The sequence below is a fragment of the Alnus glutinosa genome, chromosome 3, assembly GCF_958979055.1.
Source record: "Alnus glutinosa chromosome 3, dhAlnGlut1.1, whole genome shotgun sequence".
Lineage (NCBI taxonomy): Eukaryota > Viridiplantae > Streptophyta > Magnoliopsida > Fagales > Betulaceae > Alnus > Alnus glutinosa.
The window spans coordinates 36,454,872-36,479,653 of NC_084888.1; the positions used below are offsets into that span (position 1 = coordinate 36,454,872).

The 24,782-nt window shown below is 36.0% G+C and overlaps 3 protein-coding genes across 3 annotated transcripts; 1 reads left to right on the forward strand and 2 right to left on the reverse strand.

Moving 5' to 3' along the window:
- The first annotated feature begins 11,633 nt into the window (after positions 1–11,633).
- On the forward strand, positions 11,634–16,179 carry LOC133864332 (glycosylinositol phosphorylceramide mannosyl transferase 1). The gene is made up of 5 exons (XM_062300631.1): positions 11,634–12,176; positions 13,015–13,411; positions 14,024–14,187; positions 14,309–14,379; positions 15,737–16,179. The coding sequence occupies exons 1-5, from the start codon at positions 11,980–11,982 to the stop codon at positions 15,895–15,897; spliced, it is 990 nt and encodes a 329-aa protein (XP_062156615.1). The 5' UTR covers positions 11,634–11,979; the 3' UTR covers positions 15,898–16,179.
- Positions 16,180–17,389: 1,210 nt separating this feature from the next.
- On the reverse strand, positions 17,390–19,742 carry LOC133864616 (uncharacterized). The gene is made up of 3 exons (XM_062301000.1): positions 18,961–19,742; positions 18,325–18,878; positions 17,390–18,168 (listed from the first exon to the last, which is right to left on the reverse strand). The coding sequence occupies exons 1-3, from the start codon at positions 19,684–19,686 to the stop codon at positions 17,916–17,918; spliced, it is 1,533 nt and encodes a 510-aa protein (XP_062156984.1). The 5' UTR covers positions 19,687–19,742; the 3' UTR covers positions 17,390–17,915.
- A 2,979-nt stretch (positions 19,743–22,721) lies between these two features.
- On the reverse strand, positions 22,722–24,422 carry LOC133862806 (nematode resistance protein-like HSPRO2). Its single transcript, XM_062298680.1, has one exon. It carries the CDS (start codon positions 24,340–24,342, stop codon positions 22,945–22,947), a length of 1,398 nt encoding a protein of 465 aa, XP_062154664.1. The 5' UTR covers positions 24,343–24,422; the 3' UTR covers positions 22,722–22,944.
- Between the last annotated feature and the right edge of the window lie 360 nt (positions 24,423–24,782).

Genomic DNA, 24,782 nt, shown 5'->3' on the forward strand with positions numbered 1-24,782 from the left:
AAAAAAAAAAAATACTAGAAAGAAGTCTAATATTTCTCAAATTACTAGGGCTCACCCATGGCAAATTGGCAATATTTGACATGGCTCCTCTTTCATAAATCACCATTTTTTATCTACACTCAATCAGAGGTAATTCTCATAGCACCTTTACTCACGAACACCATGACCTAAACGGGTTTACAATACCATTGATCGCAACCACTTTTGTCAGATGAACAAGCCATAACTTGACCTCAACTCCAAACATAATGATAAAAAAAAAGTTAATGAATAGTGATTAATAAGTATGATCAGTCTTGTCCCCATGTTAAGAGATTTTCATATATATATATATAGCCAAATATTATCAATCTCACAATCATTGTGGAAAGCGTCTGCCAAAGGATATCGTGAATTCGTGATGGCAAATAGGTTGTCATGCTTCTTATTTCACATGGCCAAGAATAATTAGTTCATTAATAATTATTACGAGCAGAGGATCGGAGCTAATCATTATCTGTTCATAGGGCAAAGAACCGCGCTCCCACACATTCATGCTGGCAGTTTTGTTTAGATGATAACCATGGGTTGCTGGAATTTGATTATACTAATCTCGTCGATTAATAAATATATATATATTCCGGTTGAATTCTTTTATTATAGGTGACATGCATGGATGGATAACAAAAAATAATGCGCATGTCGTATATGCGGTGCCATCTTCTCCGAATCTTTTTGGGATATATCTTCATCATCATCTCGTTCTGGAAAATTAGAGGTTATTATATTAAATAGACCATTCACATCTGAGTAGAAGCTGGATCAGGATGGCACGCCCCACTGATCGATGTGGTTCAAACACCCAGATTCACTTCTCCCATTTAGGACAACTACTACAGTGCCAGGTTCTTATTTAATTTGGACCACATGAACACTTTGATGGCCAGATTCTTTAGGGGACTACCAAAGTGGTCAAGTGTTCTATAAGCAGGTTTTGGACCCCCCATCTTTTTATTTGTATACCACACAAAAAGAAATAAGATCCATGGCCTCCGGTGACCCTCCTCCCATCCTCACATTTTTTATATAGCACATCTCGAGGGAGAGGTAAAAAGTTAATTTTAGAAGAATTTGTATAGATTCTTTTAAAAAAGTTGCTGAGACCAGTTATTGCCTCATAAGCTCCAACGTGGTTGGTATAGATCATTTCTTCTCTCAAGATCCCAGTGGGGAGAGATACTTGAGCCTCAGTGAAAATTAAAAGTACCGGCGATCCTTTAGTGCAAAAGTAAACGATAAATTAATTAAACTCTAAATGGCTATAATTAGCCAACGGAGCTGATGACTCATAAAGAGGTCTTATTTAATTAGTTTAAACATAGAAATTAAAAGTTAGTGCCTAGTGGGAGTAGCTTAACCTAAGCTTGTTGTTACAGGCTGTAAATTCAACTTCTATTAGATTATACAAGCTATTACTTAAAATTACATTATTCAATTGAGTGGCAATTTAATATTTCGTCATGTTCTTCGTTTGTATGTACGTTGGTTTAACATTAACACAACGGACAAGTATTCCCAACTAAACATTGTTGAAATTCTCAATCATGATCTAATGGTGACGATACAGGTTTATTATTATATGTATTTTTTATGAGCTACCGCCTATTGAATTTGGGCCATAGCTTTTGCTGATATGGCTGTGTATATCACTATCCCTTGGCTGTCAAGCTCGATCCCCCCACCCCCCCCAAAAAAAAAACAAAAAACAAAAAACAAAGAAAGAAAGAAAAATTAAAAAAAGAAGAAGAAGAAGAAGAAGAAGAAGAAGAAGAAGAAGAGAAAATTAGTGTTATTTGATGGCAACAATTCATGATTGCATTATATTTGGGAATTTTTGTGTTTGCATCAAAAGGAAAAGGGATCACTTTGCTTTGTTCATATATTAATAATCTTCATGACAGAGATAACAAGACAAAATTGGTTACCCTATCATGAAGTGCAACTAATATATCCTATGCCATACGTAGTTTTTAGGGGTAATTTTGGATCACAATTTTATTTTTTTTTATTATTTTTTTTTTTTGACAAATTGGGTTTTGAGGAAAATTTTCAAATTAGGTCTATTAATAAACTGACATTTATCTTTAAAAATGAAATTATCATAGGCATTTTTTAAAATGTATATAAAAATTATATATTCTATTAAAAATGCATGTAAAAATTACATGTTTTTTAAACAAATGTCAGTCTAATAAAATGAATTAAAAAAAAAAAAAAAAAAAAAACCTAATTTGTCCTTTCTAAATATGATACAATATTAAAGCTGAATCACAAGTCTTTAACTGTATTCATCCCTTCAACCCACTTTTTGTTAGAACATATTACGGGATTTAATTTATTGTAATCAAAATAAATTAGATTTGATGAATGCATTTATATATGCATTGATTTAATTTCTCATTTCATCTTGTATTCTCTCCGTACATCTCTATAAATATAGATTTTTTATATTGTTAAATCATTAAATGAATAAAAGTAAAATATAGCCTTAAGACGTGGAGGTAATAAAGCCGAACTAAATAGCATAAAGATGTGGCTTTGTACATCACTATCCCTTAGAAAGATGGCTGACAAGCATCCCCACAAAAATAAAAATAAAAAAGATAAAAAGAAGAAGAGAAGAGCATATATAGTTTTATTTGATGGCAACAATTCATTGCAGTTTGGCATTTTTCTGTACGTTTGCATCGAAAGGAAAATGGATAACTTTGCCTTCGATCATGACAGAGATATAGCAAGATAAAATTGGTTCCCGTTCCCCTATCAAGTGCCACTACTTAATATATATCTATATATATATATATATATGCCATAGGTAGTTTTTAGTGCTAATTTTGGATCAAAAAATGTTTCTTCTACATTGGGTTTGAAAAAATTATTAAACTCATATTTGTCTTTAAAAGCAGTGATTCTCACATATATATATATATATATATAAAATTACGTATATAAAAATTAATTACATAATATTTTATTTTTGAGAAAATCCCTAGCGCGCAATCAATTAACTGCATGGTTGAGGAATGGCTCGTATTAATTAAAAAACTGCCTCTAATGCGAACTAGTACGTGATTACGTACTTTGAATCGTTACCACCAAGGAAAAAGCTTAATGGGGCACGTTACGTTAGAAGCAAGCCGATCGAAAAGATGGAATCCTCGCAATGGCAGACAATATTATTGAAGTACAGCCTGAAATTCCATGCAACCACACATGACAGCGATAGCACCTAATCTGTCACCAGCTCTTCAATTCTGCAAGCTACACTTGCAATAGTGACTGGGGGTGTCAAATTCGGGCTGCTAAAAAGAGAGATTATATATCATTAATTATTTGTTTTGGGTAGGTGTGGGTCTTGTATTTTACTATTTTACATCGATCGTCCCAAACAGAAAAGTCCTCTAATTTTTTCCTTTCAGATTGTCCTTATTTCACAGAAATTTGAGTGGCTTGGTAATAATAATAATATACCCTCATCCACGTACGATAGCCAAGGCGGAGTTACTAAGAGGCGAGAGGGGGGCAAACGTAACCCAGCCTATTCTCTTAGAAATTTATGTAGCCCATATATAATAGTTACTTAATTTGCTGGCCGGCGCCCATTGCCCACTCTAAAAGAGTCGAACTCTCTCTAATAGTTACATATGTAAGCCAATTTTTCAGACTTTTAAAGTGAAGTGTTAGAGGTTGTCAAAGCAATCCAAAGAAGCTTTTTTAGTCATTGTGATGTGTCAAAAGATTCAGAATTTCTAAGTTCTCCTCTAAATTAAATCCACTTTGCACTCACGATGTGTCCTCCTTTATCTCACTTGATTCACCCAATCCCACTCACAGTCGGTCACGGTCACATGGCATGTTGCTACTATTGCAAAGTAAAAGCACAATTCAGTTTTAGGTGCATGTGCCCGGCCATACACTACAAATTATCTTTAGAGACGAAATGCTATAATTTTTAAATTTTTCTCTCAAAATTTGGTCCCTAAATAATGTGTTATAATATTTCTATAAGATAGTGACATATTTTTCAAAATAATTGATCACATAAGATTGTGACACATCATTTAAAGAGAAAAAATCGAAAAACGTAGCATTTATCTGAACTTTGATATCTTTTTTATTCCACCCACAAAATTTATCTAAGTCGTCCTAGCTTACTTCTCATGGTTGTCAAAACTCAAAATACCCAAAACAACAAGAAGGCCGTCTGTGATGTTTTGCAATTGGAAACATGCGCAAAAATTTGAATTTTTAATCTCGCTCCAAGTGAACAAAAATATTAACTCCACCACTAGTCTATAGCCACGTCTAATGCTTATATATATATATATATTGTAAGCTTTAAAATTCATGTTACAACTGTGATAGTGATATGTGAAAATAGGGTAACATCTCTATTCCATTTAAATGCAAACATCTGGTATTTGTCCCATTGAGAGAGGAAATTATGTAAATATATGTAATTCTTTTATATGATTGAAAACAAAAAACAAAAAAAAAACAAAAAGGGTGATATGTTAAATTTTAGTCTAAAATGAAAGGGCATGTCAACCAATATTTAACGGACGGAATTACTAGAAGTCATGTTTTCCGGAAACAATGGGAGTCTTGTCATTGTTACTTTCGCGTTTCGATAGACTAACTACACTTGAAAAAGGACAAAGAAGTCATTGGATCGGAATCTCTTATCATTTCCTGTCCTGGGCGTAGAAAATTGTAAAAAGCCTCCAATGGCCTAACCATGCATGATGCACCTACTCAAACAACAGACAATTAGGACAGGTTTGGGTAAGGATTGTTTTATTATTGTTATAATATTTTAGGGGTAATTATTTTTTTCCCCATCAACTATCGGTCATTGTCAACATGCCTCCATGAACTGACACATTGACCAAAAAGAGAGCATCTAATTATCAACTTTACTTACTTTGCCCCCCTCCGTCAGGGAATCATGTTAACTTGGACGGAATACGCCATTTTTTTGTGTTAATTTTGGTTTAAAGACCAAAATGCCCTCCAACAGTAATTAATAAAAAAAATATTAAAATTAATATTTTTAAAAAAGTTGAGGGCATTTATGTCATTTTTGAATTTGACTTAGGGTATTTAAGTCTTTTTACGAATTAAACTGACGGAATTGAACAAAGTATGTAAAGTTGGTAGTTGGATACTCTCTTTTAGTTGAGTTGTCAGTTCATGGGGGCCTGTTGACAATAGCTGGTAGTTGATGGGGAAAAAATGTAATTACCCTTATATTTTTTTATTTTTTTAAAAAATATGTTGGTTTTTTTTTACAATTCAAATTCTATTTAGATTTTATTCATTTTTTTTTTTCCTTCTAATTTTGACTCAAATTTTCTAAACCATCAAAGTATAATTTCAAAAAATAAGTTCTTTTAGTATTTGTAATTTTGAATATAATACAAAATAGTAGAATATAATAATAAAAAAAAGGAGTAATTACCTTTTCTCCCCATCAACTACCAGCCATTGTCAACATGCCCCCATGAACTGACACATCGACCAAAAGAGAGCATCCAACTACCAACTTTACATACTTTGCCCCCATCCGTCAGAGAATCCCATTAACTTGGATGGAATATTCCATTTTGGGGCGTTAATTTTGGTCTTTTAAACCAAAATACCCTCCAACAGTAATTAATAAAAAAATATTAAAGTTAATATGTTTAAAAAAGTTGTGGGCATTTATGTCATTTTTGAATTTGAGTTAAGGTATTTAAGTCATTTTACGAATTAAACTGACGGAATGGGACAAAGTATGTAAAGTTGGTAGTTGGATACTCTTTTTTGGTCGAAGTATCAGTTCATGAGGGCATGTTGACAATGGCTGGTAGTTGATGAAAAAAAAGTAATTACCCCCTAAAAAAAAAAAAAAAATTACTCATCTAGATGAGTCCTTAGATTTTACAATCACGTGAATTGATGCGATTTCTTGCCTAATGAAAAATGACGCGTATTAAAAAGATGGCTTGTTATTACAGTTAAAAATAAATTATATTTCGAAAGAATTGTTTTTTACTTTTGAATAGATGTTTTTTATCAGAAAATTAAAATATAGATTTTGGTTAAAACTTTTCTAAAATATAAAGCGAAAGATTATTTTTTAATATAATTAAAAAAAAATACTTAATTCCCATTAATAACATGTCATATTTTTTAATATAGAATATTTTTCAAGCCATTTAATATAAGGTACAGTTTAAATTCACATAATTTTTTAAAATTTATAAACTCTTTAAAATTACAGATAATCCTTATCCCTAGTCTAAGAGTCAATTAGAGCTCTTTTCCCGATTTCAGGTCAGAGAGAATTGTCGGCATTTCCAATTGCAGGTGATCCGATCCAAAGTTATTACTCTGATAACCATACCTTTTGTTTTAATTTTTTTTTTCTGGGCTATTAGATTTGTAACTTCATTTGCGAGGGCCCAATCAATGAATAAATGAAAATGGAGAGGGATTGGGGCTTGGAAGATTGGTCCGCTCCGCAAACCTGACTGGGTCTCAAAATTGGGCTTAAAACCCCAGTCATCCAACCCAACTTCTGAAACGTCAGCGTATTCAACTTCCTTTTTCGTTTTTCCAAACCAACAGAAAGCGGGTCTAATCTTGCCCATTCTTTCCATATGGATCCTATATTGGAACCGCCAGAGGTTCGGCCTCCCGACTTCACATTTCACACTCATATTAAATTTAATTAATATGCCGTATTTTAAATAATTTACATTTTTATGTTTTAAAGTGATTAACATGATAAGTCACTTAAAATACATTATATCAACTGGTATAATATGAGTGTAAATAATAACATTATTTTGATATTGAGTTAGCTAAATGTTATTTAAAAGGCTACTGAAAATTTGAGAAGAAACCATCAGCATATGGCTAGTTATATGTCCGTTACAAAAAAGATTATTTTTTTTTAATATATAACTGCTGAGAAGAGATGGAATTTAAAAAATATTACTGTTAAGAAAAGATAAATTTTCAAAAATATAATTGTTAGATAAAGATTAAAGAAAAAAAAATAAAGAAATCATAGATAAATAATATTTAAATTAAATATTGAAAGTGGATAGCTAAAAAAAAGTGTAGGTGTTTTAAAAGAATGTATAGCTGAAATATAAAAATAAAATTTGTTGGACCCGATGTGAATATTGGATTTAAAAAATGGTTGATGCAAAAACTCAGCTTGGCAAATTAAATTGAAATGTGGCAGCTCATTTAGCTTGCATCTGTTGGTCAACTTGGAAAAGTAATTTTTTTTTTTTTAGTAATTAATCACTAAGATGTGTTTGGCATCATTACAATACATTACCATGCCATCCTGTTAGACTTACGAAGTGGATTGCATCGAGTTGCTGTGAAAATGACCCCCATAGTTATAAAAAGGTACCGTTAGTTCAAATATGTTTGGAATTATCTTTAAATTTTAGAGGGTAACAATTGATTTTCTCAAATTAGTACACTTTCAATTTGCCCCTTTTGTTAGCATTTTTCGTTAATTTTGATAGAAAATGAAACATGTATCTCAAATTGTCAATTATACCTATGTAAATATTTTTATTATTATTATTTAAAAAAAAAAAAATCGTGAAAGGAGACTTACAACCTGGTCATAAATTTCCACAGCTCCATGGCTAGAGACCTATGGTCAGGCCGTGGGTCTCAATGTCCCTCCATGGCCAGAGACATGCATTCAGGCTGTGGGTCTTCTTCATATTTAGAGATCCACGATATGGGCATCTGTGGAAGGACAAGCCATGAATCTCAATGGCCCGAGACCCATAAACTTAAACGTGGGTTTTTATAGAAGGACTGTATATCTATATGCAATGAAGTCTTTATAACGAGAGATTGTTTCGAGGAGTTTGGTTTTTTTTTTTAAAAAAAAAAAAAAAATTATGGATATAATTCCATTTTTACCCATACATAAGAGATATAATAGATAATTTAAGTCACGTGCACGTGAAACATATTTAGTTGGAATTAAAAATAAGGTCAATTATCGCTTTTTAAAATCTAAGACCACTCCCAATAGCTTATCTACTTTTCAATCTAAAATAAATAATCAAAACTCATTTTATCTAGTTTAGTTAATAAATTTTAAAAAGCATCTTCCATCCAATTATCTAAATTTCTATATATTTTATTAAAATAAGCATTTTTAAACCTTCCACCACTACATCCCTCAAACCCTCACATTTGGGCCCTACACGCATGTGCCGGCCTATTTCCCCAAACGACACTCCCAAAAAAACACACACCCATCTTCACTGTCCGATTGCAACCTCACGTGGGACCCGGCTCTACTAGCAGCTCTGATCAACACAAAATCTCTGCATGTCTTTGAAATCCACGCCTTCATAGCGGCACCATTCCCCTCCATCTCCACCGCTTCTTCTTCCTCTAATTCGCTTTCATGGAAGGAAAGACGCTTTTTTTTATGTTTTTGTTATCTCTTTAAGAACTCAAACGACAAAACCTCGTTACCGGCGATGTCCACATAAACCCTAGAAACCGCCGCCATCGTCACAAAAACCCAGCATAGCCTCTTTTTTTTTTTTTTTTTCTCCTCCTCCTTTGTCTACCCGTTTATTGCGACGACGCACAATTACTAAAGCAGAAAAATCGGTTTAGGATAACCAGTTCACCGGCCCATTCCTGGATCGCCGAGGAAGAGATAAAAGGTAGGAGAAGAGGAAGCCTCGAAACTCGGAGAGAGCGAGAGAAAATGGGAAAAACCAATAAAATAAGTATCCGTTTGTGAATAAGCCTCATGAGGCGTTGCACTGTTCACGAATGTAACAAAACTCTATTGTAGCGTTAGTGTGCATAATCCGTTGGAGTCGTCTATTAATGTTTTTGTTAGCTAGGTTGGCCAAAAGTTGGATATACATCGTACCCTCGATTACAAAGGAAGGGTAGGTTTGAAGGGATTGCTTATAGTTTTGAAAATATGTAAAATAAGACAGCACTATTGGACTTTTAGAGTCGTGAATCATGATGTCGCTGATGTCGTTTTCTTTGGGGGGGTCAAACACATGCTTATAAGTTATAATATTCTAAATTAGAAAAAAATAATTATAATATTCTAATAACATTTTTATTTTAAAATTATCTACGATGCTGATGATATAGTTCCAAACAAGCCATCAAGGTTAGTCTTAATTTATTTATTTTTTTTAAAATCATTTATTAATTAAAACTGACACATTACTATTGTAAAATGTTTATATATAAAAATATATTTATTACATTTCTCGATATTTAAAAGTGTCATCATAACAGACTTTCAGCTGTTTGGAAATTCAACAACCCTCCAACCTGGTGGATAAACCTAAGTTAATCAACACTCAGAACGATCTCCCATTTGGAAGCTGTGGCTTCAAGCCCCAATAAAATGATAGATAATCTTTGTAGTTTGCAAATATCTTGGTAAAAGATTTGATACCCTTAACATTTTTCATTAAATTATTATTGCCGTAATAAGATATTCTACTGGAAAAAAAAGACTAAACATATTTCTTAAGATCCGTGAGATACAAAAAATAAAATAAAATAAAAAATACAGAAAAAACAATTAGACAATCACAAAAGAACGCAAGATTTACGCGGTTGCAGAATAGTTCTAGCAGATTTCACTATGATTGAAAAAATAATACAAACAACTTTTACAATACAGAGATGCTAATTAAAAACCATTAAACTCTCAAACCCAGAGAACCTTTGAAGAACCTCTATAAAAAAAATCCTATAAAAGACCTCTTTATTTTTTCACAATTTTCTCATACTTTCAAAGAGCAAAAAGAGGTCTTCAAATATAAAATCGGAGCTTTTAGGTGGCGGCGTCCAGACGCTCTCCTTGGCTGTCTAAACGCCCTTAAGATTTCGTAACTTAATGTCATGTTTGTCACGGACATGCCCAAAGATAGGCACTTTCTGGAGTTCCGGTCCAGACGAGTATATTGCCCTATTTGAACGAGCCTGATCCAGCCATCCAGGCTAGTCCTTGGAGCTCTTGTCCGGACAAGATGTGCAGCCTGTCTGGACAAGGCTCCACAACTTAACATCTTCTTCATTTAGTTTGAAACGGGCATATCAAGGAAATAAAGGAAATATTGCCGAAATTTAAACCATACCTTGAGTTGTTTTATTGACATAACTTATTAATCAAAATACATATATTTGTCAAACTCTCTCTAGCCCCTCCCTTGTGAGCATGGTTTTCACCGGGAGGGGGTGGCCTCACGCTTTCCCTTACCGGTGGTGATTTCCCTCTGGCTCTTCGTGAGTCAGGGTATTTTTTGTTTTCCCTAGGTTGGTCCAGTGGGGTTAGTTTTTCTCTCAACCTCTAGGGTTGTGGAGCTTTTGTTCCCCCCGACTAAATCCGGTGGTGGCTGACTTTCCCATAACCTTTTTAGACTATGGTGGCTTGTTATTTGTTTTTTTTTTTTTTGTTATTTCTTTCGTTTTGGCAGGACTGTTCATGTCAAGATATCTTATTTGGAGGAGTGGCCAAGCCAACGTATCGTCGGCGGGATGATTTTTTGCCCTTTTTTTTTTTTCTTTGATTTTGGAAGCCAGATCTACACTTCTCCGCCGACTTTTGACTGACACGCATCCCCTCAGCCCCCAGCCACATTCTCCGTCGTCTTCCGCCCCTACCGCTGCAAGCTCTGGTCGTGTCTGTCGTCGGTGATCTGCGAGTGGCGCCCACGTGCCTGGGAGCTTTTTGCTCTGTGGTGTGCTCTGCCTTTTTCAGGCCGTGCTCGGCGGCAACCGGTTATACGGCGTAGGATCTCCATTTGGGTGGTCCCGGTGACGGCGTGTGTCCTTCACGCGCCGCCGTCCGGCATCTTGACCTTTTCCCTCACTACCGGCAGCTTGTTTTGGGTGTTTTTTGTGTTTTTCTCTTGTTTCTCCAGTCTCAACTTGCTTGTGTTTGGATCAAATTTTATGGGAATATTTGTTGGCTAATTGCTAAATCAAATTTGTTTTATTAAGCTAGATCATTCTGGCTTAGAGAGTTGGGAGGTTTTGTCCCTTACTTTCAAGTTGTAAGCCTATGGGCTGTTTGCAGCATTAATGATAGCACATGCAATTTTGTTCCAAAAAAAAAAAAAAAAAAAAAAGTTTGAAATGGACATAAATCATTTTATGATCAAAATTAATTGTTGTTGTATTTAACATAATAAATATGTTAGCAAGCTATTAGATCTTACATTAGCTTTGTGAAATTTGTAGAATAAAAATAAAATTTCCAGCATATTTCTAAAGAATATATTATCAGGTTATTTAAAAAAATAATAATTTTGTGTGACACGTACATGTAAATTGTAACGTAACAACTAAACAAGAATGTCCATTATTTCAAGATCAAGCACAAAGGAAAAAAAATCCAGAAACAAACAATTCAAACTCGATGGCTACGTTTGTTATCCACACGACATGTCAACCAGTTAAACAGTGATAACTAAACTTTATAGATCCGATCCACGCTTTTTTTTTTTTTTGATTTTCTTTTTAATTAAAGATTATTTGAATTACTTAAAAAAATATACTTTATGATGCATACCATTACGTCGCTGTTCACCCTTCCTCTACTCCTCTAGAGAATCTCTGTCCCTAACCGTAGCAACCTCAACAGTTCAACCCTTGCATCTGAGCAGAAATTGTGAGATCAGGCCGTGGCTTCGATGAGACATTGGCTTATGCAATCAGTGACATCAGCGAACCATCACCGCTAATAGAATCATCACGGCCGTCCGTTCTTAACTCCTTTCACTTCGAACGCGATCAGGCCTGCGCTACACCATAATATTCCCCTTTCTCTCTACGAGAACCGGAAGGCGCCGGCGAGAACGAGAACCTGTTGGAACCGCATGGACGAATCGTTGTTGGCCTAGAAGAATCGCGGTGATGAGAGGGAGCTTGTTGAGCCGTCGCGCGTTGCCGCGGCTCCGGCAACTCTCGATCTCTATCCTCGGATCGGTCAAGATCAAGCTCCTCCTCTCCTGCATCATCGCCTTCACGGTGATCGCGCTCCTGAGCGGCGGGTCGGGTTTTATGGGATGGAACAATCACAGCCCTGCTCCGGACCAGTTTTCCGCTCCACGGTTCGTACAGTTAGATGCACAAACAAAAAAAGAAAAGGAAAAACTTGCTGATTAGCATCTTAATTCTACTTACTAATATCATTAATATAATTATATATTTGCTGCAAAAGGCAATTATTTTAGGCATTTTTTTTTAAAAAAAAATTATTTTGTTTTTATTTATTTGTTTGTTTATTTTTGTGTTTTCCATGTTTAGTGATTATTAAAAGAGAAAAATAGTTCAGTTTGACCATGTCCTGGATTTGTGCTCCATTTTGATTATTCTAGTTGATTGAGTTTTAATAAACTTTATTTAGTTTTGGTAACAAATATTTAAACGACTTTATAACCTATTAAATCAATATATCAATATATATCTTATTTTGGAATGGTCGAATATTTTCGTAGATATTGATTCTGGGAAGTGGTTGAAGAGGAAAATGTTAAATATAGATAATGGAATGTACACTTAATTAAACTATGCGTGTTTTCTATTTTATTTTTTTAGTTGTTTTAGATGCTTCCTCTAGTATATATTACTCCTCAAAGGCTAATAGGGTTCACAGTTGACACACTTCACATGTTACCTGAAGGCAATTTTGCTAATGGTCACATGTTATGGTGTCAAAAATGTTGTGAATTAATTGATTTACCAAGCTTTGCAGATTAGAGATGAATTTATTTATGTAAAAGGATGGCATGGTTTGAGCTTAATGCATAGTCACAAATAGTAATTTGTAGGAGTACAATAATAGGTGGATTCAACAGCCTTGTTCATTTTTCTTTATATATATATATATATATTTTTACCATGTGTTCATATGCGTTCATGTTGGATATATATATATTTTGTGCACAGGAAAGGATATGCTATTGTAATGAATACATGGAAAAGATATGATCTTTTGAAGGAGTCCATTTCTCACTATTCAATGTGTCGTTGGCTTGAATCTATTCATATAGTGTGGAGTGAGCCTAATCCACCATCGGATTCTCTTAAGAAATTTCTGAACCACATTGTAGAGGCCAACTCTGGAGGTGGGCGCCAAGTTGAACTGAAGTTTGATATCAACAAGGAAGACAGTTTGAACAATAGATTCAAAGAGATTAAGGATTTGGATGCAGATGCTGTTTTTTCTATTGATGATGATGTTATATTTCCTTGCTCCGCGGTCGAATTTGCATTTAATGTTTGGCAAAGTGCACCTGATACAATGGTGGGATTTGTGCCGCGTGTCCATTGGGTTGATCAATCGGTATGCCTTCATCTTATATTTATTTCCTGTTTTGGTTGAACTTTTATTTCAGATAAGTTCTTACCCTCAAGCTAGTTAATCTAAATTCTTGCATTTCTTGTGCATTTGCACATGCTTCTCTGGTTTTAAGGGTAAAAACATTTGCATCAGAACTGTATCCATTAACACAGATATTACTTCTCGTTGCCTGGAAACCTTTCAATGGCTTCTGCGTTAGGCCAAGCCATTTTCTATTCATGGTACTGAAGACTATAGGTGAAACACTTGCCTTGTTATTCACTGCTCAAGTTTCTGTCCTACCAAATGTGATAAAACGGATTTGCTCTTATAGCGCACAGAATTACATGGAATAGAAAGTTGACAAGTTGTAATAGATCAATCAGAAGAAGCAACCTTTTTGGGAATCTGTTTTATGGTCGTGTATTGTATATAGTACTGAGTATTAAATCCTTAGCTAAACCTGTAATTTGGACTCCTTTACAAATTTCATTTTATAACTTCTGCCATTTATTCACTGTTGGCATTACCTAAAAAGAATCAGGAAGCCACCTGCATTTTGAATATCTGAAAACTGTCAGAACTAGCCATTTTTATAAGTCCATCTCTGTGCAGAAAGCCGGCAATGATTACTATACATATGGTGGTTGGTGGTCAGTTTGGTGGACGGGAACTTACAGTATGGTACTCTCAAAGGCAGCCTTCTTCCACAAAAAGTATTTCGGTCTGTACATGAATGAAATGCCAGCATCAATTAGAGAATATATAACCAAAAACAGGTTCTTCTTCATTTGATTATGTATTGCTTACAATTTTTCCCCTGCTTTTGTTGATAATGTTTTCATCATTTGATGTGTCATCTACAAGTTTATTCACTAAATCATGGGATGGATATTCCAGGAACTGTGAGGATATTGCAATGTCTTTTCTTGTTGCAAATGCCACTGGTGCTCCCCCTATATGGGTTAAAGGTAAATGACTTACCTGATACAAACTATGTTATTGTCCATGAGTTTTACTTCTTGATCTTTTCTTTTCTTTTTTTCACAAAAAAAAAAAAGGCTAGTAGTATTCAGTGTCATACAAGTTGTGGGAGATATGCTAATTATGATAATTGGAATCTATTTAAGATGGGATTGTTTAGTAGTTTGTTTGATAGAAAACATACCAAGCAGAATTCAAAAAGCTATGTCTTAACTTGGAATCTCAAAAGGAGAGTTGTGCCCTGAGCAACTTGTGGTGAACCATGGAATTCTGCTTTTTAATTACATAATGATTGTTGCAAATTTCAAAAATGCTGGTTAAAGGCACTACTGAGGAAGCCTGTGGTGGAAAATTCTAAATCTTGTTCTTAGCCCTCACTTTTCCAGCGTTTTACAATTTTCAAATTAGAATTGCTTACATGAACATCTGCAACTACCAAGCCTCCCCAGTAAGGACTGGTAAATTCATGGTGCAAATCAAAACATTATGTGGCATTGAACGATTAATGTGGTCAACCAAAACATCCACATTTCTGCTTGTACTCCCAGTAATCCTTTGAATATCAAATATCATTTGATCTGTGCTCCATAGAGTTACAGATGAAACTTTTATTAGACCTCTGGTTTAAATGGCACTTCTCCCACCAAAAGAATGGGCTGAAGGATAAGGTTGTGCATGTTCAAGACCCATGATAGGTTAGCACCGGAGCTATTATTATAAGCAGCGGTTTGAATAGGGGGCTTATATGGAGATGTAGTTACTTGCATGCACACTGTGTTGATAGCATTGCTGTATGCACAAGCATGGAATTTTCCCCTGCCAGCGTGCCGACAGTCTTTGACTTTAGGTGGCTTGTTTTGCTGAGCACTACAGATGTTGAAGGATTATGTACCAGAAGTTGATCCTGAGCTAGCGTTGGGATCTTTAATGGCATATAACCATGCGGTCCTCAACAGACTGTCTTCTTCGCAACAACAAATTTTTTGTGTAGCCTAGCTTTTCCATATCAAAGTTCATATGACCTTTAGATGCATTTTGAGAAGCACATATATCTTTTAAAGTATATGCATGTCTGCAATGGTATCCAATTGACTCCCCTTTTGTTCAAATGGAAGGAAAGATACTTGTATTGGGTATAGGTAGCAGCATCTGCGTTAGCTGTTTCCTGATTGTGGTGGTAGCAGCAACTGAAGAATATAAGTCAGTTATTTCCTAAGAATGAACTGCATCTAATAGTTGGAAAGATTCTCATTTCTGCTCATTCGTGGTATTTCATTACCTAGTTTTAGTATGTACACTTTGTTTATAGTTTTTCCAAATATGTTGTTGGTGCCGTCATTGCAGGTAATATATTTGAGATTGGTTCAACTGGAATCAGTAGCTTGGGAGGTCATAGTGAGAGAAGAACCCAATGCGTTAATAAATTTGTGGCAGAGTATGGGCGAATGCCTTTGGTATCTACTTCTGTAAAGGCCGTCGATAGTCGCAACATTTGGTTTTGGTAATGCAGTAATTTATTTTTCCTTTCGATTGCTGGATTCCCACTCTTTTTGGTTTAGCAAGTTGAGTTATTCCAAGACCAAAAAAAAGAAAGTAGAGTTGCCCACTTCTTTTTGGTTCTTGAGTTGTAAAATATTAAACTTTCTGCATCACTTTGTAGTGTTTTGGCGATAGAAATTATTTAGATTGATTCCTTGTATTCTGATCTTGTAACATATGGCAGTTTCCATGTCAGATAACTACTTGTATTAGTCTTCTGAGTAGAATGAAGTTACTACTTCATGGTTCGTCTTTTTTTGCTTAAATGCCCCCTTTGTGGTTTAGCAGGAATCTATATAGGCATATCTTTTCTTCTTTCTGAAAGCTAGATGAAACTTCCCTTAATGATGTAAAAAATGAAGAATTTTGACGGCATTGCAGCACCGATCTAACTGTGGATTAGAAAATTTCCCCCATTATTCAAGATATTCTTCGTCTTCTGGCAAAGTTTCGTTAATGGTTGGGAGTTCATGTCCTTGGGAAATGGTTAGTGCAAATGTTTGTGCTCGTGGGGTCGCTTGCTGTAAATTTTCTACGTTGCCTTGGACATGCTCTCTCGTGTGAAATTATGGTTGGACAGTGGGAAAGATCCACCCTCGTTGTTTGTCTTCCTCTCTCTGTCTGTCGACTGTCTGTCTGCTGACTGCCTTCTTTTTGTTTTTCTTCTTCTTGCTATCTTATTCATTAAAAGAGAGGAAAAAAATAAAATAAAATTAGGCTATGTTAATGTGTTTTGGGAGTGATTCAGTATCTGTTTGATGAAATATTTTGATGCGAGATAAAGGTAAAAACTATTTTTGTATTTTTAGGAGTGTTTTGAATATGAGATGTTTATTAATGTTTTGTTTTGAAAAAAAAAAAATTTAAAGATGTAAAATAATTAAGAATGTTAACAAACATAGCCTAATAATCTGTCTCTTCTTTTGGGAGTCTATCAATTTGCTTAGAGGCCAACTATAATTTATCATGGCTGCATTGAGGTAGAGACCTTGGAGCTGTTTGGTAACCAATTCATCCCATTTCAATTTCCATTTCACTTCTCCCAAAAAAATCAAATCAAAAACATTCCAACTTTTTTACACTTTTTACATCACATCAATAATTTTTTATTACTATTCAAATAAAAAAACTCACTACAAAACAAAACTTTTTCACTTTTCTATAAAATATTCTCAAATTCTATATCACATCAATCATTTATTACTACTATTCAAATAAAACATCCTATTTTCCACAACTTATTAAAACCTGTAGCGTCAATTTAAGTATTAAGTTTTTCGAAGTAAAAAGCAGATATAGCATAATAGCAATCCGTCAGTTCTTGAAAAACTTATTTGAAAGGTTTTCCATAATTTGTTGTGTGTAATTTTATGATAAAATATAGAAGGTAAGAAAATATGGAAGCGAGAGAGAACAAAAAATGCAAGAATTTTGGGGTGATTCGGCCTTGAAGGCTCATATTATTCACCACTCAAAAGTGCCCTATAGAGCAACATCTTATTGATTACACGATTGTTGTTGCATGGTCTATTTACAAGGAAAATGTGGATAGTGGGGTAGGCTACAAAAGGTAATCAAATTCCAGAGATTTGAGTACGTATAGACAACTATAGTAAATACCTATTAAAAAAAAAATCCTAAATATTCTAACAAGTTGTGGGCACATATAAACCAAATTATGTAGTAATGTAGAGAAAGGGGTAATAAAATATAAAACATGAATAACACAACGGGATTATAGTGTTATGCAAAAAAGACACGACCCCTCCTCGGTTATAAAACTTATGAGTAATGCTAGAAATTACACTTTTATCACACTCTTGACTCTGCTGATGTGATAACATCAATCAGTCTTTGGATCAACTCTTATTTTATTTTATTTTATTTTTTTAAAAAAAGAAATTTAATACCTGATTGATACTGTCACGTCAACAAAATAGAATAATGGTGAGATAAAACTGTAGTTTGTAGCGTTATTAAAAACTTAATTGTAGTCGTCATATGATGATGATGCATTGAGTGGGAAGCAAGTCTCTTCACCACCGGTGCTCCAAAGGAAATTGGCATACTTGGAAGCATGAAAAGGGTTGCCTGGCTCAGCGGCCATTGCCTGCTGGAACCTCTCTTCTGCTCCCCACATGTCCTTTCGTGCCATCCACAAGAATTCTGCATATCGACTCAGTCCTTCGGCTTCAAGTGGGTCTACAAGCACAGCACGCTTAAAGCACTCTTCTGCCCTGCAATACCCATTAAAATATCAAAAGACAAAAGAGACAACCTTATCAAAGTCTCATACTTTTAGTAAGCAAACAAAATAACTTCGACAATTCGTTTGAGAGAAACTTCTGTCCTCAATGAATTCAAACAATAACAAGAGTAAATTAGACACTAACCTATCATTGTCATGAGCGACGAGATAGAGGAATTGGGCATAGTTAGACAGCAGGAGAGGATTATTTGGGTCCTGGTATAAACCCATCTGGTACGAGAGATCAGTCTTAAAGAAATCCTCATAATCGTCGGATTCCGGCGCCACAGTCACCGGCGAAACAAACCGTTGCATTGTTTCATGATCAAGAGCCTCCCCTCTCATCTCTGCCTGCATCCTTGAAGCCTCCTCCACCACTGATTTCCACAAGTTCGTCTCTTCCTCTGCACTCAACTTCTTATTCCCAAACAAAGAAGCCTCAGATATCTCATCACAAACATGGCTTACTTTGCCGCCACCACCACGATTTCCTATACCAGAAGATGTATCGGAAAACGACCTAAAATCATGCTTAAACTGGGGTCGATTCCTGTTCTTAGTGTCCGTAATGGTTGCGCAAGATATTTCATGTGTAGCAGCAGCAGTGGCAATAACAATGTTGTCGGCCATGGAAGATACCGTGAAATTAGCCAAAAGAATCATCACGTAAATCATAAGAGTCGGCGTCCGCGGGAAAACCTGTTAGATTATAAATAAAATGATCAAATTCTTCCCTTCCTATCATCTTAAACTTTTCAGATATGTGGTGATTTAACAAAACCTGTTGAAAGAGCCACACGAATGATGCATTCAGTTCTCTCTGCATGTTATCAATGATCCCTTGTAAATCTTCACCGTAGAGAGTTTCCCTTATATGCAACGCGTAGCTCTGAAGCTCTCGAATCATAAATACCATTGAAGAGAATGCCCTGTTCACAGAACAGTAAGTGAAATCCCCTGCTTCTTTCAAGCTCTCTTCCCATTTTTGCTTCCTCTTGATTATGCGAAGCGACAGGGGAATTTCCACCCTGTTCGCTCTCTGCTCGATGCTCATGCGAAAAATCTGATCATCTCTCTCCGGCCACTGCGGTGGCTCAGGCTGGATACCTAGCAAAGAAGGCTCCAATACCAAAGATTCCAGCTTCAAAGTTGCAGTCTGCCGTAACTTGACGCCATCTTCACCTTCAATGTGTCTGGTTTCCTTATCAACTTCGTCGCCATTATCAGAAAAATTTAACCTCTTTTTGAACAATTCTTCATCTGGGGATTCATCAAAATTTGCACTGCAAGCTCGCTTTATACTGCTTCCTCTAGAATAACATGACTGGAAATGAGCGGGCTGATAACCTAATCCACATGCAGGGGATTTATTGCGTCCACAATATATTTTCAACCATGAAGAAGAAGCTCTGTCGGCTGGTTTTGGAGCAGGACAGAGTAAAGAAGGAACCGTAAGCTGAAAAGTCTGCCAACTCTTCAGCCTTGGACAGAGTACCTTCAATGCCATAACCAGTTATCAACCCTCAATCTGCTGAAGGAAAAGCAGAGAACCCACAAGCAGAGCACAGAGAGAAAACTGGTTAGTTATTAATGAAGAAAAGGCATAGGGGTTGGTTAGTCACAACTCACAAGCCCGTGAAAAAATTAGCTTTTCGTGTTATATAAAATCTAAATAAGATTCGGAAACACCTCTAGAAGTATTCACTCATGGTTTAAACAAATAGAAAAATTAAATTAAATTACTAATCATAATTACGTTGAGCCTAGGTTAATTTCTATAGAAATTACAGTAGATAAAACAGAAAATAATATAAAACAAGTTAGTTAGTAGTTGATTTAGATCTCAAACAAGAAGCGAACGAAACTTTGAATGAATTAGTTTATAAAATAGAAATAAATAGTTCTAGTGATAACAAAATCCTACTATTATTCTATTGCACAGAAAATATAATGGCTCTTCAACAAGAAATTCTTGTTCTTCAAGGAATTTGATCATTTTCTTCCCTCTTTTTCTTTTTCCAAGGCATTGAGGAGCATAATGATCGACCCTCTTCGTACACTAAAAAGTTTTTCTCTTATTTGTGTAATTCTTATTCCTTCTGTCCAACATATGATATCTTTATTAATGTGTTTGAGAGGGTGTATATTGTTTTTAATTTGAAAAAAAAAAAAAAAAACTGTTGATGTAACGTAAAGATAAATAAATAAATAAAAATTGTTTTTATTTTTTGATGAGTGATTTCGTGTTGTGGGTTGTTTATATTAATGGTTTTTTTTTTTTTTTTTTAAGAACAGAACACAAAAACAAACGCAGCCGATATTTCCTTCCACTTTCCTGATCACCATTGCAGCATGCACAAATTCAAAACTAACCTAAAAGGAAATTGCATGCATACTAATTATACGTAGGTTTGTACGTCAGAAACTCACTGATATCATGGGATCTTCGAATACGAAAGATTCGAAGCTGTCGGAGAAGATGATAATGGGCTTTTGGCTCTGGCTTTGGGAAATTTTCATTTATAGGAAGAAAATATATTTATTTCACAAGGGAAAAAATCAAATAAATCCCTGCCCCCACGAGGTAGAGCCTGTATTCTCTGGTTACATACTATCACACGTAAGGAAGGGCCTGTTGAAATAAAAGGAAAAAAAATTTTAAGGTTCTTTCTTGGCCAGTACATTGTTAGGTTGCCGACAAACTTAAACATGTGAGTGAGAGGTACTATGATCTACACGTGGCCGTCGATACGAACGTTAATGCTTTTGTTCCGAGTCATGTGAACGGCCTTTTTCACAGACCAAACATCACGGACGCTCTCGACACGTGAAACTTCTCCGTCAAACTAGCCCGATTTATATAACCAGGCTTTGGCTATGGTCTCCAAAAAGCCCATTATCATTATAAAGCAAAACTGACCTTCTTAGAAATAGGGTTGAGCACCATCGCTACGGACGGATTTCATCCCTACCTCGATCTCGTATCCGCCTCTAGCAGGTGATGTTTTAGGAACCACCGGTTCATTTATGGAGGAGGGCAAAGAACGGCCGTATACGCCACCCAATAAATGAGTATTGTTTTAGGTCCCGTTTGTTTAACCCATTATTTCAAATGATTAAGCACGTTGAGTTCAAAATTTGTGGGGTCTATTGGCCCATTCATTCAAAGTTTTCCTTACAAAACAATCTTTTTCTTCTTTTTTTTTTTTTTCCCGCGTGACTCTGCCACCGGTCATACAACTATTTCGTAACAAAAAAATGTTGGGCAAGTGTCTTAAATATGCTCATGACCTCAGTTTTAGTACCGTATTAAATCATTAATTATTTTAAAATTTATGTTAATAAATAATAATATATTTAATTATTTAATTAATACTTTAATATAATATTAATTTTATGCATCGTCGAATCCCACAAACACAATTATTAATTATTTATCGATTTATGGTTTTACCAATAAGATCAATCATAGCCATTTTCTGTCGAGATGCATAAATCCTTCCGCACATTATACATCGTCAATTCAGTAATTATTTTTCATATTTTATTGTCAACTCCCAAGTTGGCAATTTGCCAAGCTACCATGCCCACATAAATAAATTAATTAATTATATTTTTTTTTTCTTTTTGAAGTATATGCCCACATAAATTTGATACCCACTTCCAATATCACCCTCGCTTCCTTGTCTCAGATATTGTCGCATATTTTTTTTTTAATTTTTTTTTATAAGAGATATTGTCGCATATCTTCTTGCCTTGTAAACAAGTTGCTCCTTAAATTTGTAAACGGATATTATATGTTTTTATTCGACACCAATATCAAATACCAACCATTACATGCTTCGTCTTAATCCTAATTTCACGTGTACTTGTCCCCACCGTTATACGATAACCGACCAACCCTTGGAAATTTCTTACCACTTAATTTATTTATTTTAATTTATTTTTTCAGCCAAATTAGGATAGAAATTTTATATATGTCAATTTAAATTGAGATTTTTGGATATTAGGTTTATCCGAAATAACACAGAAATTCAGACAATTATTATTGAGATTTTGTGTTATAAGTCATCTGAAGAACAGACAAAATCCCAAAATGCTCGTATTATTGTAGATGTTTATTCACAAAATTAATGCCAATTCAAATTTGATGGATTCAAAACGGTGTTATTGCATGGATCAGGATAGACGTTTTGAATATATATATATATATATATATATATATATATATATATATATATATATATATATTTTTTAAAAAAAAAAAAAAAAAGTGGATCGTAATCCCTTCTCTTAATTAAGCTGTCTGAATTGATGTATTATTCAGGTAGTTTAAGAAGCTCATCCATCCCAAGTCCGAGGAAAACTTGGGTTCATCTTTGGATCATATATCATTCTTCTGTGCCTTCTTTTTTTTTTAGTGTTTTAGTTTTTTCTTTTCTTTTTTTTTTTAATCATCTCCTTCAATTTGACTGCAATTCCAGATTAACTTACTCTTCGAAGTTTGGATCATAATTGGCAGATCAAGATTCGGAAGACCAATTCATAAAAATTACAAGTTCATAGAATTTTTTTACACGAAGAGCTAATTCATGAACTAATGGTAAAAATATTAAAAAACTCAGCGAAAAAGAAGTATGACAATACAAAGAATTAATTTAACTTGTTCGTTTTTCAAGTGTGTAAACCTAACACTATTAGCTGGAGTCAAACGAGTTGACCTGGAGTCAAACCGAGTCAAACTCACCGGGTCCTCCGAGTCCATCTATCCGAGCCGCACCCCACCATGCTCGTGGCTCCAAAAATCCCCCAAAAACGTCTTTGCCGCGTCCAAACTCGGGAAATACGTGGGCTCGAGGAAGATCTGAGTCAGCGAGTCTACCGAGTCGGAACTCACCACAACTCGGTTGGCGTTGGCCTCCAAGCTCCCCGTCATCACCACGAGCACTTGCTTGTACGCGAAGAAGAACCTCTTCATCGCCGACTCGATCGCCTGCAAAGCCTGAAGCAGGTGAATCTTCTCGAACTCCCTCTTCTCACCGTAGAGCTTCATCGCCGCCTCCTGGATCCTGGGTCCACCCATGGGGTCCACCTCCACGCCAAGGATGAACGGCACCTTTTGCTTCAGGTCCTTGCACTGCCTTGTCATCTCCACGAGAGCTCTTGATCTGAAACAAAACGGTGCCGTCTCGTTCAACGACTTGATGCACAGCTGGTTCTTGAGCCTGAGAAAATCGTCCGGATCCATCAGGAGGTGGAGATCGTTAATCTCGGCGAGAAGCTTCCAGATCCGTTCGATCAGATAGCAATCGCTCGCGGCCTCTTCAAAATCTTTGCTCTCGACTCGCTCTGCGACTCGCTTCAGGAGCTGTTGCGATACGTGGATCCACGACTCAAGGATTTGGTTCGTGGTGTACACCGTCTGGTTTTCGTGGTTGTCGATGTGATCGCTCGGACACCTCTTCAGGGCGTGGAGCTCGCTCGGCTTGCACACCAGGTCGTACTCGAGGTTCGGCTTTCCGGCGAGGTTCGGCTCGCCCAAGCCGAGCGTGTACGGACACCTCAGCATCTCGCACTCGATGGAATAGAGGATCTTCTGCGCTACGTCCTCTGCTTTGTGCCACGTGGCGAGACGCGGGAGCAGGCTGGACTCGCTGGTGCGGCTCACCACGGAGGTCTCGCCTGGAAGCTTCCACACCTCTGCGTAGCTCCCGTTGCGAGCCAGGACGCCGTTGGATGACCTGAGATCGACGATCGGAGCCGTTCCACGTGTCCCTTCGTCCTCGCAGATGTTAGCGATAAGCTCTATCTGAGTCGTCGCAAGCGACTCGAGCCTCCGCTTCCACTCGCGCCGGTTCGCGTACGGCCTCGGGTCCGACAGCACCGTGGAGACGAACCGGAACGAAATCTCCAAAGCTTGCAAGGCCGGTTTCAAAATAGACTCATTTTCCCAGCTGGGAAACTCTTTGGAGCTCCAAAGTTTCCGGAGCTCCGGCAGTCGAAGATAGTTCTCGTAAGCCGAGGAAGCCGTGGCTGAAGCGGCGGAAATCTCGGCGGCACGGAAAGAAAACGGCAGGCAAACTTGGAGTTTGTTGGAGAGTTTCGGAGATTTGCTTGGCATGTCGGGTGAGACGATCTTTGCTTTCCAATCTAAATCAACCATTCTTGAACTGTGAGAAAATGAAACGAAAGGGAAATTGATGATTATTTATTTCTGGGTTTCTTTGAATTTTGAGGAGCTATACGCTTCAGAGAGGGGTATTTATAGGCCATGAGGAAATTCTTTGAACAGCTAAAGGCGTGTGGACTGTGGAAAGAGGATATGAGCACGAAAAACGAGGCTTTTCAAAAGTCACGTTGGTTTAGAAATTTTTTTTAAAAACTAAAATAAAATTGATTTTTCTATTTGGAATAAAAATATTATCGAAAAAGAAAAGTAGAAATCGGCACTCGAAGCTTATCCATTTAACCTACCTAACGTAGAAGGTGTCGAATGTCTTTGCACGTATATGAAGGAAGCTGCCCTTGTTGGAATCTAAGAATAGAATCGTTGAAGTTGGACCTGGGTCCTGTACAGTTCAATTAAAGGCCGCGTAGGGGGTG

Bases quoted from the DNA above. Each gene is read 5' to 3' on its own strand.
- LOC133862806 (XM_062298680.1), bottom strand. From the start codon at position 24,342: ATGGTTGATTTAGATTGGAAAGCAAAGATCGTCTCACCCGACATGCCA.
- LOC133864616 (XM_062301000.1), bottom strand. From the start codon at position 19,686: ATGGCATTGAAGGTACTCTGTCCAAGGCTGAAGAGTTGGCAGACTTTT. The intron at 18,879-18,960 runs GTTTTGTTAAAT...ATAATCTAACAG, and splicing joins TCGTGTGGCTCTTTCAACAG to GTTTTCCCGCGGACGCCGAC. The intron at 18,169-18,324 runs GTTAGTGTCTAA...TGGGTATTGCAG, and splicing joins GTCGCTCATGACAATGATAG to GGCAGAAGAGTGCTTTAAGC.
- LOC133864332 (XM_062300631.1), top strand. From the start codon at position 11,980: ATGAGAGGGAGCTTGTTGAGCCGTCGCGCGTTGCCGCGGCTCCGGCAA. The intron at 13,412-14,023 runs GTATGCCTTCAT...ATCTCTGTGCAG, and splicing joins TCCATTGGGTTGATCAATCG to AAAGCCGGCAATGATTACTA. The intron at 14,188-14,308 runs GTTCTTCTTCAT...TGGATATTCCAG, and splicing joins GAATATATAACCAAAAACAG to GAACTGTGAGGATATTGCAA.